The sequence below is a fragment of the Drosophila elegans genome, unplaced genomic scaffold, assembly GCF_018152505.1.
Source record: "Drosophila elegans isolate 14027-0461.03 unplaced genomic scaffold, ASM1815250v1 contig_814, whole genome shotgun sequence".
Taxonomy (NCBI): domain Eukaryota; kingdom Metazoa; phylum Arthropoda; class Insecta; order Diptera; family Drosophilidae; genus Drosophila; species Drosophila elegans.
This window is the reverse complement of record NW_024546167.1, coordinates 21,240,181-21,254,844: the sequence shown is the minus strand read 5'-3', so window position 1 is coordinate 21,254,844 and position 14,664 is coordinate 21,240,181. Positions and strand designations below refer to the sequence as shown.

At 44.6% G+C, this 14,664-nt stretch overlaps 1 protein-coding gene across 1 annotated transcript in view; it reads right to left on the bottom strand.

Annotated features, from left to right (window-relative positions):
* Positions 1-2,556: 2,556 nt before the first annotated feature.
* Positions 2,557-14,664, bottom strand: part of LOC108137840 (protein dachsous) — a 73,982-nt gene continuing 61,874 nt past the window's right edge. Inside the window, exons 7-12 of the mRNA XM_017259766.2 lie at positions 13,229-13,588; positions 12,110-12,884; positions 11,568-11,975; positions 11,064-11,436; positions 7,076-8,355; positions 2,557-6,965 (exon numbers count right to left, since the gene is read on the bottom strand). Coding sequence (XP_017115255.1) covers positions 3,634-6,965; positions 7,076-8,355; positions 11,064-11,436; positions 11,568-11,975; positions 12,110-12,884; positions 13,229-13,588 — 6,528 coding nt within the window. The 3' untranslated portion in view covers positions 2,557-3,633. The remainder of the gene's footprint in view (positions 6,966-7,075; positions 8,356-11,063; positions 11,437-11,567; positions 11,976-12,109; positions 12,885-13,228; positions 13,589-14,664) is intronic.

The following is a 14,664-nucleotide window of genomic DNA, read 5'->3' as shown; positions in this document are numbered from 1 at the left end:
ATTCGTTATTTGAAAATATTACATTTTATACCATAGTTTTTCTTAGTGGGTTGAGGTTAGCACCGATGACGGACCCAAAGTCCAGCGGATTGGATTGGGGATGTCGACTTGGGCAGTGCCCCGCCAGTCAGTTTAGCGTCACCCCCTTTTGCCCGACGCCCCTGCCCTGCCAAAACTGACACTTGCAATGAAGACATTAGCCGCTAATGGAATTGTTATTAAGCCGCAGAAGCGCGCCTCTGGAAGAAATCTGCAAGCGGAAAGAAGGAGAAGAACAAAACCGCAGATCTGAAGAAAGGCTCAGGTTGATGGGATGGTGGATGCGATTCTTTTTCGTTCACTCGCTGCTGCAGCTTTAATTTGCTCATCAGTGCGGCCATTCGAGTTGGAATAAAATTATTATTGTATTTCATTTTGAATTTCATATGTGGGATTTGGTCCTCCCCTACTCCCCTACTCCGTTGCTCCCGAGAGCAGTAATCACTTTATTGTGAGCGTGATGTATTGACAAATTATAAAAACATAAGACGGCAGGAGGGTAAGATGAGATGAGAGAGACTGGGGAGATCTACAACTGAATTGAGCCTTAACACGCATTCCGCAAATCACTTATTTTGCAATCAGAGGAAAATCCAGCTTTACTGGCACCACTAGAACCACCCGAACCACTAGCACCACCACCTGGCCCTCTGAAAGTGGGCAGGGCTCTGGACTTTGGTGGCGGAGCTGTCGAAGTCCCGATTTGACAGGCCTAGTGAAAAATGCCCGGCCCTAGAACAATGCCAAGGTTCGATCTACGTGCGCATACTTGGCGAGCCACTTAAATGGCTTTAAAAATAAACCAAGCCAGATCCACAGCTCAAGCCAATTTACACAGGCAGAAATAAATATAATATAAACATTTAAGTTTATGTTTACTGAGCCGACGATCTATCGTATGTTCATCTTAGATATCCCATAAATTCATTGAATTATTTATTTAATTAATTTGATTCAAACAGATGAATTCTTTACATGTATTCCAAATAATCTAAAATCTTCAAAACAAACTGTAAAATATTTGATCGATCTGACCGTTGTTTCTCATTTTCTTTAAGTGCATTTAGGACACGGGCTTAGCCTGAGCCTTTTGCCTTTTCCGGCTGGGGCCCATAACAAATTAAGGTTTTTCACTTTCCATCTTTGTTGTTGTCTGGTGTGTACACACCCCAAAAAATGCGTAGCCTAAATGAATACCTAGGCAGCGCCAACAACCCATAATCATAATCATCATCATCATCATCATCATCATCGTGCCTTAGCCTCCATTTCTGGCGAATCCACATCCAGGTGGTATCGCGTTATTTGTATTCGCTGTAATATGAATTGACTGCTACTAATTATAACCACGAGCGTTTAGATGCCCTTCTTTCGACTAAGGATAAAGCTGAACTTGCGTTTCTGTAAAATGTGACCGAAAAAACAACAAACTGGAAGGAAAGCTAGCTTCCGCAATGCGAAGTTTGTACACACTTTTATTTAAATCAAACATTTAACATTTTATATTACGGATTTTTTACGGCTTTTTAAGCATTTATGATTAAAAACAGTAAAGTTAGGTCGATTATGAACCTATCCCTTGAAAAAAATTTAATATTTATTCCTTTACTTCACAAATTGATTTAATAATAATTTGATAGTTTAATAAAAAACTGACTCTTCAATTTTAATTGTTAAATTCAACTTACTAAACGACTTTTCGATGAAAGAACTTCACTAACTATAACATTTTTGGCTAAAACACAAGCCGAAACACCCAATCTTTTCGAAAAGGTATTAAAAAGGAGAGAAACATATTTTAGCAGTTCCAGCTTCGCATTGTTGATCTGCTGCAATTGATACGAGCTCAAGTCGAAGACTGGCAAATGGAAATAACTCAACTGGACCTCAGGATCGAGACCCGAGACTGAGATTCAGAGGGAAGCTGCGACTTGGGTTGCGACTGAGGCAAATAATGATAATGACGACAGGCAAGGGCGCTCGACGGGTAGGTGGTGATGATGATCCAAGGCGGAGGTGTGGTGCAGGCCAGAAATCAGCAAGAAATAAATGAGTTCATGCAATGTCTTTGAAATGAAGACAAAGTGGATGTCGGTTGTATGTTGTTTTGGCTGGTTGTGCTTATGGTTGCATTCTCAGATCTTCTTGGGCCTGTGAAATTGTGCTGGGAAATGTCGGCAGACTGTCTAGATGAGCCACATCCTATCGGATCTAGGAGCCCAATTTCCATTTCGTGTGTTTGTGGATTTCATGGGTCCACAAATTTAACACCCGTTGTAATATATTTAATGATAAATATTTAACTTTTCTTTTTAAATATATTTGCTCACAGTGTAAGCAATGCCTCTCCAACCTCCTTACGTGGGCGTGGCTGGCCCTTTTCCTTACCTTGCTTGTAAAACTCCCAAAGCGAGAAAAATTGAACGCTCCTACAACCACTCATCATACCCACGTGTGGTCTCCTCTCCCTTTTTTTTTTTTTGTGCTTATAGCAAATTAATCACAAATTCCAGGGCATTTTTTATATTTCGTTTTCATTTATTTTATTTTTTAAATATTTATTCTCTTGCTTTCGTTTAGCTATTACAAACTATGGGCTTAGCAACTAGAGGATTCTTAGATTGGTGAACATTTTTACAGCTTTTTGCTAGAACGTAAGAAATTACACAAGTAGCATCACACACAAGTGAACATACACTACGATCTATAGCTAGGCATGTACATCTATACATTAACTGGTAACTAGGCTATACTTAAAGAGATTCTCCCCTCGCTTCATACGTCGATCCTCCCTCGTTTCTTTTTATTCGTTGGTACGTTCCCATTTTGTTTCGGTTTTATACAAGGGTTTCATTTTGTTTGCTCCCCGATGATTACTAAAAACAACTTTTTACAATTTTCCCCGTCTCACCGTAGAATGAATTGGAATGGAAATGTGAGTCGCAGCCTGATCTGATCCCCTTTAAACAGGGATTGCCGGCTGCTTAAGTGCACTTGGTTTGCTCCCATAAAACTAGTTTAGGGTTAGTCCTACGCTACGGCTACAGCTAAAGTTACAGATACTTATATGGGATACTTAGGCTACAGATACAGATTCGAGCGAATTCGGTTCGAGTTCAGTTGCTAGTCTAGGCTATAAATGCTTACAACTTATGGCTGTTCTGGCTCCTGCTGCTCCTCGCTTTTTGGCTTTGTGTGCAAGCAAGTGAGTTTCAGAGAGTCTTGTTGGCTTTGTGGTCGTTACTGTGATTGCAGTGCATTCATGCCCCAAAGTGCAAGCGTGGAGCTACTTGAATTTTTAAGTAAATTGTTTAAATTGCTTTACAATAGAAATATCTGTCCATGACGGACGGAAGTACCATCATAACTAAATAGCGACTCAGAGACTTTCAACTTTGTTTGTTCTGTGGTACATACTTTAAACCCAAACATTTTATTATTATTATTGTTTACCTCTCAGTGGGGCATTTTTGCACTACAATCCTAACTTAAATTATTTATGAAATATATATACAGTTAAAAATGGGTGTGATGTGTACGTATGTGTGTGTGTATGGGTGAGTCGGGGTGGTGCAAGTAATACTATGTGCATGTTTACATCCTCGTGCCCACATTTCCCCTCTGACTGGGCTGAGGGGCGTGGCCGTGACGTGGCAGCGAGACATGAGGCAGATGCGTGGGTGGCCCCGCCCCCAGAGGCGAAATGGAGGGTGACCTTGTGGCCAAGGGCGACAGAGATGGTGAGAATGATGGTGACATCGCTGACGAGGTGCTGAAGCTGCCACTTGCCTCATGGCCAATGGGCGATCGTGGCAAATGGGTGGGGGCCAGACTCAAATGGGGTGGCAATCTCATTGGCAGGTTAATGGCCCTCGGCGCCACATTGGTGAGAAGTGGGGGTGGTATGTGAGTTGGTGGTGCCAGAGGTGGCGGTTTCAGCACCACACTTCCCGACGAGGAATGTTTGCTCTTGGCGGAGGAGGAAGCTCCACTCCCACTGTGCTCCGATATGGTATCATCTTTTAATCTGGCTATTTCGGAGAACACATGCGCCAGTGGCTGATATTGAGGTCCCCAGTCGAGAAGGTAGTCCCAGTTGTAGCTGCCCGCCAGTTCCTCCTCGCTGTGGACTATGGAACTTAGGGAGCCACCCACATTACTGCCTCCCACAACTACGGGCACCGGAACTGGAACCTCTCCATAGCTGCTCATCACACCATGACCGTGGGTGATGGCCGTGCCAATGGTTCCTATCGAACCCGCCGTGGTTCCCGCGTCATCTGCACTGCTCCCGATTTCCGAACCCGCTCCCGTGACATCGTTGAGCTTGGCGTAGATCAAGTTGGTTATATCCGATCTAGCGGTGGCATCGTCATCGTGGAACATGTGCATCGGGTGACTGGAACCAGCCATGCTGGATGCAGCTCCACCGCCACCGCTGGGATCGTGATCAACGATGCCCAGACGAGCCAAGTACTCCTGGGTATTTTGCACAGATATATCCGAGATTCTGCCATCATCACTGCCTGCGCCAGCACCTCCGTTTCGGTGATGCAGTGGTCCCTCGTTTATCATACGGATCTCCTCATCCTCTCCATCATCCTCCGCCGAACCTCGTCCACTGGAACCGGACTGCTCAGATCCGGATAGCTCGGAGGTTGTGGCTGCCCCGGAACTTCCGGCATGAGGTCCAAAGGGAGGAATCTCATCGTATTTTGGAGGAGCGAATTGACCAGAAGCCGCTCCCGCCGCACCACCTGTAATGCCTCCTCGTATGGGTATCGTGTCGAAGGCACTGGGATCCACATAACTATTGGAACTGCCCACACCCACAGTCTCTGTGCTCAGATGCGGCTTAACCACATTCCTCGGCTTTCGACTTCTCATGTGCATGAACAGAAAGATTCCGGCGGTAGCACAAAGAACCAGGAGAAATGCCACCAGTAGACCAATGGCCCAATCGCCCATGGAGCCGCTCGACGAAACACCAGCACTGGCCAGATTTGTGCCTGGATGGGCCAAAGGATCCAGGGCGATCTCGACAACAGCCATGCTGGACAGGGAGTTGTGGCGTCCCGAAGAAGCTGAGATAACCAAGCTGATGTCCCGACTATCCATGTACAGTTGGTCATCTCCGTCCAGTTTGAGTTTTCTCTTGATAAGAACAGCACCACTGCTGCGGTTAACCTTGAAGTGCGAGTGTGGAGCACTTAGTTGGTAAACCACTCGGCCATCTGGTCCACTGTCGCCATCAGTTGCCGTGACTTGACCCACTACGAAGCCCTGGGGCAGAGCCACCGCTGCCGGCAGCACAAATCTGTACGTTCGCTCTGTGAACTGCGGAGTGAACTCATCCCTGGACTCGATCTCCACTCGCACAGCCACTCGAGCCCTTTTGCCACCCATATCAGAGGCTTGGAGTTCCAGATCATAACGTTGCCTCTGCTCGTAGTCGAAAACGGAAGCGGATGTAACCAAACCACTTTCCGCATCCACTCGGAACAGTTTCCACGAACTTTCGTCGCTGGGAGCAGGAGCAATACTGTAGTTCAGTTGTCCAAAGGGCCCCTTGTCCAAATCACTGGCATGAGCACGGAATACAGAGCTGCCAACGGGTTCATTTTCGGCAAGGAAGTGAACATATTCAGAGAGCGGAAACTTGGGTTCGTTGTCGTTTTCATCGTGGAGTTCCAATCTAAAGGGTTGCAAACTGCAAAGAGGTCTCGTGTGATGACTATCGCAAGCTCGGATAATGAGCTCATAGCTCTTGGCCCCCGAATCGTAATCTAAGCGGTTGTTCACAAAAAGTACTCCACTGACGAGATCTATTGTAAACATGTGCTCATCGTTGCCAGAGGTTATGTCGTACACCACTTCTGAGTTCGGGGTGTTTTCCTGATCAGCATCGATGGCCTGTAATTGGGCTATGGAATATCTCAAAGGAGCTAATTCGCTGATCTCAGCCTCGTATTTGGCATTGCGATCGAAAATGGGGAAGTTATCGTTGGCATCCAAGATCGTAATGATCACCGAGATTCCGGAAGTCGAATTCGAGCTGCCAGAAAGTGCAGATCCATGTGGATGGCTTAAAACCAATCGAAGTTTGTACAGATCGTTGCGTTCTCTATCCAAAGACTTGACCAAAACAATTGCTTTGGACTGTAGCAATTCAAATTTGGATTCTTCATTTCCAGAGGCAATGACAAAGGCTTGATCGAGAACATCCTGTCCCAGTTGAAGGACAACTGAGCCCAATGGAGCTGCCTCGCTGATCTGGGCCCTATATTGATTTTGCTGGAATTGCGAACGGCCTGAGCCATTGTCACTTGCCTGAACCCTCAAAAGTGTAGAACTTCTCATGACTGGTTTTCCTGCATCCTTGGCTGAAACTTGGACAAAGTAATCTCCGCTGGCGGAAACTGCAGGCTGCAATCTACTCATGTTGACCGAAACAATACCACTTGATGGGTGCACAGAGAAGCCTTCCACGTGTGGTTCAATTGAGTAAGTAACCTGGGAGTTTTTGCCCTCCGAATCTGCATCAGTGGCATTGACTGTTAGGAGCTCCAAGTCCATGGAAAGACTATCACTGATCTCGGCCTTAGCTGGCATAATGGCAAAGTAAGCCGGTGGCTGTTGGGCCAGGAATATCGGTGCGTTATCGTTTTCGTCATTCACCCGAATAGTGAGGATAGTGCGAGCTTCATGGGCTGTATCTGAAGCAATCACCTCGAGCTCATATTCTTGCTGGAGTTCATAGTCCAAATGGCGTTTCAAGATGAGCTTTCCACTATACCGATCTAGGGCGAATATAGACAGGTTTTCTGTTTCCAATGTTGATTCGCTGCCAAGACGATAAGTCAGGGTGGGATAAGTATCCACATCGTTGGCTGAAATGGAGGTTATTACAGCTCCAAGTTCAGTGGCTGGAAAAAAAAAGAAGAACAAAATAGGGAAGGAATAAGATTAAATGGGGGGTAAATAAATTTTAATGTGGCAAATTTTGTATATAATATTTAAAAGTTTTGAAACTTACCTTCACTGACACTGACGAGATTGTTTGGGGGAAAAGTGGGCTGGTTATCATTCACATCGACGATCTGCACCCTTATAGTGGCAGTGCCCGTCATCTGGGGGACTCCCTCATCCGTAGCGATGATCTTGAGCTTGTAGATGTCGCGAATCTCGCGATCCAACACGATATTGGTCTTCACTATGCCACTGAAAGCGGGTTCAATGACGAATGCATTGTCGTGGTTGCCATCGACGATGTGAAATCTTAGTCGAGCGTTGGAACCCGCATCCGAATCGAAAGCTTGAACCTGGGCCACGAAAGTTCCTTTGCTATTTCCCTCCGAAACTGTTGCCACAAATTGCTTTTGCGAAAACTGTGGACTGTTGTCGTTCTCGTCCTCCAGTTCGATCACCAATTCTGAGTAGGCGGCCAGGAAGGGAGCCTCAGTGGTGCGAGCTACCACAACCACATGTATTTCATTGGGCTGGCTGTTGGTCAGGGCAAAGGATGATGATGTCAGGGCCCTTTGGGATCGGGTGGCATTGTTTGCATCCTCCTCTGATGGTTCGTCAATTTCCTGCTCATAGTGCAGAGCTCTGCCACGATTCAAGGCTGACATTGAGGGCGTGGCAAAGCGATCGAAGTCGAGAAGGTGGGGTTTATTCACCCTTATGTCGCCTGACAGTGAATCTAAGGACAATATACCGTCTTCATTGCCGGCACCAAACGAGAATTGCACCTTTTGGCGACGACCATCGCTCCGGAGTGCCACAACTTGGATAAGTTTTGTGCCTGAAGGAGAATTCTCCATGATCTTGACCCTATATGTTTCGTTTTGGAAACGGAGAACCGGCGATCCTTGGTGCGATTCCCCTACTAGAATTTCAATGAGACCCAGGCTGGACTGAGGCGGACTTCCCTTATCCCTGGCCATCACCTCCAGTTGCAGAAGTTTTCCACTCTCACTGGCCAAGCTCTGTGAGGCACTTAAGGCTCCCGTGCTGGGATTTATTCGGAACTTTCCACTTACGGCTGAACTGTCTGCCTTTAGGGAATAAACAACCTCTCCGTTGCTACCCAAATCAGCATCATGGGCCTGAACCTTTAGCAATGTTTGACCAGGTTGAATGAGAGCTGGGACCTGTCCTATATAGGGATATCGCTCGAATACGGGTCTGTTGTCATTGACATCCAGCACGTTGATCTGCACCGGAACCGAAGCTGATCCCACTTCATAACGTCCTCCGTCCGTGGCCAAAACCATGAAGCTGTAGCTCGCCTGCAGCTCGCGATCCAGTTTTCTGTTTTGGGAGAGAAAGAGAAACAGAAAGGGGAAACGATTCAATTAATGGCCTGAACACGAGCAGTCGGCGATGGGCGCCGCTTGCGACACTAATTAGGTATCTCTGGGAGCCTGCTCTCTTATTTATAATGTATAATCGTAATCCCACCGACAATTAGCCACACGAAAGGAATCGCAATGGATCTAGGCAGGAAGAAAGGGAAGAGATCTGACAAGGTGGTGTGCACTGAAAGAAAAGCTATAAAAGCTATTCAAAATATTTCAATATCACTCTTTTGATATGCTATAATTCCCAAATGGTTCTAGTGCGCTGGATAGGAACAACGCAATTGGTTATGTTTTTTTTGTGGACTTTCAATGATTTTAGTTACTTTAATTACATTTAGGTCCCATTTCTACCAGTGCATAGGGCTCGGGGGCTGAATGGTAATTAAGTCATTTGTTTGTGGTCTTCCCACTGGAGATGCACACTCGCATTAGCATTCGCCTGGCTTGAGTTGACTTGAGTTGGTTTGATCTGTGGCTTCAGTTGACTCGTCTTCTTTGTGGCCAGAAAACTAATCCCGGCAGTCAGGACGGTCTGCCTATCGCTATCACGCAGCTTTCGAGCTCCCCTGGAACATGTTTGCTGCCACAAATAATAAACCTAAATGATTACAATCCTTTGCTGCAGTTGCAGTTAAAGTCGCTGCAGACGGAAGGTAGTCGCCGACGCTATTCCACTCCACTCCATTCCATTCCGCGCTTGCATGTTGGCCAATAAAACGAATTTAGCAAATTACAAGCTCATCCCGGGCAGAGGGCCATTTTATGAATTGAATCAGTCAAACTGAAGTGGAGGAACGGCGAGTTGTCTTGTCCAGTGCGCCTCTGCTCTACCCTCTGTCTACCCCACCCCGTCTTTTAGGCTGGATGAGGAACAACAGCAGAAATGCTTTCAAGGGTCAGTCATCAGTCCGAGGTAGTTGTTTTTGATCATCAGGCGCGGACTTATGGTCTGTAAAGAAGGGGACAGGCAGCCAAGTCGGGGATTGGGTTATCTTTCACTAAGAAAAATTGTGGTTAACTATGGAAATCTTTAAATTAAAGTTAAAACTCAAAGCAAAATATATTAAAACACGTTTGGCATCAGCTAACAATATAAATGTTTATAAAATGCCACCTATAAATGTTATTACTTTGACGCATTTACTAAATATTTCTCGCAGTGCAGCGGTTAGCCCTAAGCTCTTGACTCTACTGGCTTGTCCATCGTCAGTCAGTCAGCTAAGGCCAGAAAAAAAAAAAACGAAAACTAGCAACATCGGGCTGGACAAGCGGCAAGCGCATTTTTGTCTTTTTTCCCTGTTTTGTTTCTCGGTTGTGTAGACGGCCGCAAAGGCAAGTTTTAAGTCCAGACTAGCCAGCAAATCCAAGACCAAGTTTCAATCCAGGTTCCAAGTTTCAAGCTCCCAATACCACCGATTGCAAGTCCAAGTGCAAGTCCAAGACTAACAACAACGTCACGAATTGTCTCTCAGTCCGTCTGATTGTCTGCTCTACAATTCTGCTCTGTTTGCCATTACCTCTTTATGTGGAGCTGCAGCCCCCCGATCCTCCGATCTTTATTCTTGACTCTGTTCCTTTCTTTGTATTTTTTTGTTGGCTTTTTGGCGGTGGCGGGGATTTTGTTTTTATTGTTTGCCGACAATCAGCGAAAGATAAAAATTGGTACATGACAGCGGATCGCGTTTGTATAAATGGCAACACTGACGCTACTGTCATTTTTAGTGCCCCCTGCATGGCAACCCTTCTTCTTTAGTCCTCCCTTCGATTCCTCATGATCCCCGTAGGTACTCCTCCTTCTCCTCACCGATCTTCTTTGGCCGGAACTGAGCAGGAGCTATGTCAGACGGAACAAGCAATTGTTGTCATCATTGGTTGTCAATAAGCATAAATTTGCACCGGTGGGGGCCCAGGAAGGCCACAAATGCAGAGAGAAAAACTCTCAATAGGAAATTAACAAACAAAAGCCAACAAAAAAAAAAATGAAATTAACTGACAAAAAAAGAAAACAGAATAAAAGAATAAATAAATGAAGTTAAGAAATATTTCATTAAATTGAAATCATTTCATTTAATGAAATATCATTCATTTCATTTATAAAGATTGGCAGGAATATTCTAAGCACTAATACCTATTAATGTTAACCATCACTTCTGTGTTCAAATGTACAATACGTTTTTTTTTCATAGCTAATGCAAATATAAATACTTTAAACTGACATGGTAAATACACTGTCATACTGAAGTTTTAAGCACGCCTGGCTTTAACCAACTATATTCTTTCTGTGCACAAACAGCAATCGAAGAACACACATAAAAGGACAAGGACGCATTTAGGATCCACGTTGCAGCCCCACCTTAAGCTATTTATAGGAATATCTGTAGGAGGAGAAACGGGCAAAAAGTAGGCAAAAGTAGAAGAGTAGGAGGGGCAGTGGTGACAGCAGACGGATTCGCAACATTGTGGCTGGATGCGTAGGACGAAGAGATACGTACTTGGATACATCGATTTCCATGCCGCATTAGCTGAGGAAATTACGGCAATGGTTTATGTCGCGTCCTTGCTTTGAGATCGGGCTTAGTGATAAGATAAAGCCAAAGCAATGACCCACAGATGCCCAGGAGAGCAAATAAGTACAATCCAACCAACTATAAAACTTACCCAACGGTGGTAATTAATCCGCTCTGGCTGTCGATGGCAAATTGCCATTGGGTTTCATTGGCCAAAGAGTAAACGAGTCTGGCATTCACGCCCAAATCAGCATCCACGGCATTGATTTGCACCACACTTGTGCCCAGCGGTGCGTCCTCCTGCACGCTGGCAATATATTTGCTTAGCTTGAATCGCGGTGCATTATCGTTCTGATCCTCGACGAACACAGTGATGTTACAGTGTCCCTGACGACTTTTCGGTTGCCCCCGATCCGAGGCCTGGATCTGCAGAATGTACATAGATTGCTGCTCCCTATCCAAGGGTCGTACACTCAGCTCTCCAGACCGAGCATCGATGCTGAATTTGTTGCCTTGATTGCCGCCTATAAAAAATTAAAGTATGATACAAAAAAATTGTAATTTATAGTCATGATTTTTAAAACGATTTTTTGTTGGTTAAGTTATAAAAGTATTAGGTTTTCATTAATTCAACATTACATTGTAATTTCCCTACCTGTAATGCTGTAAATAAGATCGGAGTTCGGACCTTCATCCAGATCGCTGGCTACCACAGTGTGAATAACACCCGGTTCGCTGTTCTCCGGAATGGATAGACCATAACACGATCCTGGTCGAAATTCCGGAGAATTGTCGTTGACATCTCCTATCGATATGTAAACAGTGGCCACATCGAAGTGCTGGCCATTCGATGTTTCGCCATTGCTGTCCGAGGAGCGCTGTTTTCTTACCGCCGAAGAGGCTGAGGTGGCCAGGCGGTTGGCATCCCTTACGTAAACGGGTAGGACATAACTGGCCTGGGACTCGCGATCAAACTGGCCCCGCGTGGTAATAATTCCTCTTTGCCAGTCTACGTGAAACAGATCGTTGGCCACTCCATTGGGAATCTCGTAGCTCAGGTTAGCTGTGAAATAAAAGAGTGTATATCGAAAGTTTGAATAAAAATAAGATAATTAAGAAAAGTATAATATTATATTTAAAATGCGACTTTAAACCAAAAAAATCAAAGCAAAGTTTGTTAAATTACAAATTTCTCACCATTTTCTCCACCGTGAAGTGACTTTGCAGTGACCTGCAGGACGAAACTTCCACTGGGAACATTCTCCAGTATTGTGGCCCGATAAACAGCCTGCAGAAATCGCGGTGGATTATTGTGGCTGCCCTGAACGACAAGCTGAAGATTTAAGAAGCTTCTTTTTGACTCCGGTTGACCATGATCCTTGGCGCAGATAACGAGACTGAATCGTCCATTTTTCTCAACATCCTCGGCGGCAGGAGGCAGTGACTTAACCAGCTCAATAACTCCTGTTTGGGGATTTATTCTGAAGCGACCCTCGCCATTTCCCCCTGTTATTTCGTAGGTGAGGCGTCCATTATCGCCAGAATCTTTATCAACGGCCACAATATGTGCCACATTTTCTCCAATTCTGGTTGAATCGCTTATGAAAAGCGAGGCGGCTTTTCCGCCATTCGTATTCGGGGAAACGAACTGCGGAGTATTGTCGTTGGCATCCAGAACTCGTAATCTCACAGTCACCGATGTCTGCAGTCGGTCAGGCACATTCGAAGATTGATCCAAGGCTTGGACAATGAGCAAGTACTCTTGCACAGCTTCGAAGTCCAGAGGAGCCTGCAGACTGAGGGATCCTGTCAGGGAATCAAGGCTAAAAAGAGGCATTGCGAGCTCCTGGCTCTCGTTTAGTTGTGGAAAATAACGCAACAAACGATACTGCAGCTCTCCATTGGTTCCAGTGTCCGCATCCGTGGCCGTAAAGTTGTGGATTATAGTGCCAAGGGGAGTGGCTTCGCTCACCTAAAAAACACACATAGAAAAACAATAAAAGTTAAAAATTTAAACCTGCGGTATCAAGTTTTATGATCAGTGATTAAATTCGTTAAGAACACAATTTCGTTGCATAGGAACTTTCTATTTAGAGGAATTGGTTGACTTTATTACAAAGTTATGGTGCATATAAAAATAATATTTTATTTCGTATTGAATATTGTGACCATTCTGCCTTTCTTATTTGCTTAAAAAAAGTTATCGTCATTGTTAAACGCAAAATATTAAAAATGTGCTTATAAAAGATAACTAAAATAACAACAACCATTAATTTTACTGGGCTTAAATCCTAGCAAATGTTTTTCTTTTATTACCTGAAGATCAATGGGATCCTGTGACCATTCGGGTGCATTATCATTGACATCTGCCACTTCAATCTTCACCGTGATGGCGCTGCTCTGCGGATTATTGCTGGCTGTGGTGTCCAAAGCTCTGATTTCCAACCTAAATTCCGATTGCACCTCTCTGTCCAAGAGGCGAGCCACAACGAGGTTCCCCGTGTGGCGATCGATGTCAAAGGCACCCTCAATCAGGTCCTTGGTCAAGGGATTTAGAGTGTAGGTAACGCGCAAGTCCTCGAAGGACTCCTCCACACTATTCCGGCTCACATCCGCCGGACGTTCGCTGGGGCTGATGGAACCGACCACATGGCCCACGACGGCATCCTCGCGTACCTGCGCAAATACCAATTATAGATTATTTTTGTGGCATATTAAGAGGAATGAGAAGGAGGGGCGGACGAAAAGAGGAGGATTGCAGACCTCTTGGGTCGCTCTACTTGGACCTGGTTGTTGTTCGGCGCGTATCTTAATCTCAACAACAGTGTTGAAAATCCAATCTTAAAGCAATAATTCATACTTCAAGATTACGAAGGCAGCAAACATTTAAAAATTTCATTCCCCCCATCCCAAAAAAAAGAGAGGCGAACAGAGCAGAGGAACCAGAATCTGGAGAGGAAGCCTGTCGTCCAGTCTCATGTCCCAGGTCCCAAGACCCAAGTCCCCAACCAATGGCATTAAAAAGAAATTATGCATTCCGACCAAGTTGGCGGCCCCGAAAATCACTGCAGAAAAATGTTGAGAGCCATATGAGCAGCGATTTTTTTTTTTTTGTGGATGGGGGTTAGGGGTAAGAAACTCCAAAGACAGAAGAAACTCCGCAGAAGAATTTAATATGCAAAACCGCAAAAACCGTTCCAAGAGGATCCTCACAAAACAAAAATGGAACAAAAAGACGAAACAAGAAAGGTTCTTCTCTCCTGCATTGGGTATCTTTTTTCATAAAATAAAAACATTGCAAATATTGTTTGGGTCGCCAAAATGGAGACACAAAAATGACAGTCACGAGATTTATGCCCCGCCAAGATTACGCAGTTGGCTGCCTCAAAAGGCCGTTGGTCAGGGGGTTCATCAAGAGCAGTGCACTAAAAAATAAATCTTTTCTTTTCTTCTATCTTGGAATGTGTATGTCAAAAAGTATACTCTTATTCTTGGTTTTTTCTTTTATTATCTGCCAAATTATTAGTTGGATTGTTTTTTGCTTTTCCAAAAATATTACCTTTTTGTGGTTAAAAAAAATGTAACTTGTACTTGATTTATATGTATAAAATTTTTGAAGAAACATTTATTTTAATATCGTTGTTTTGCGATATTTTTGTTTTAAGCCTAAGCCTCCTGTTTTTCCTGAGTGCAACGTTAACTAACGACTACTGGAGGCTGCGGCTTGTTCATTTCGGTTTCGGCCAAATTAT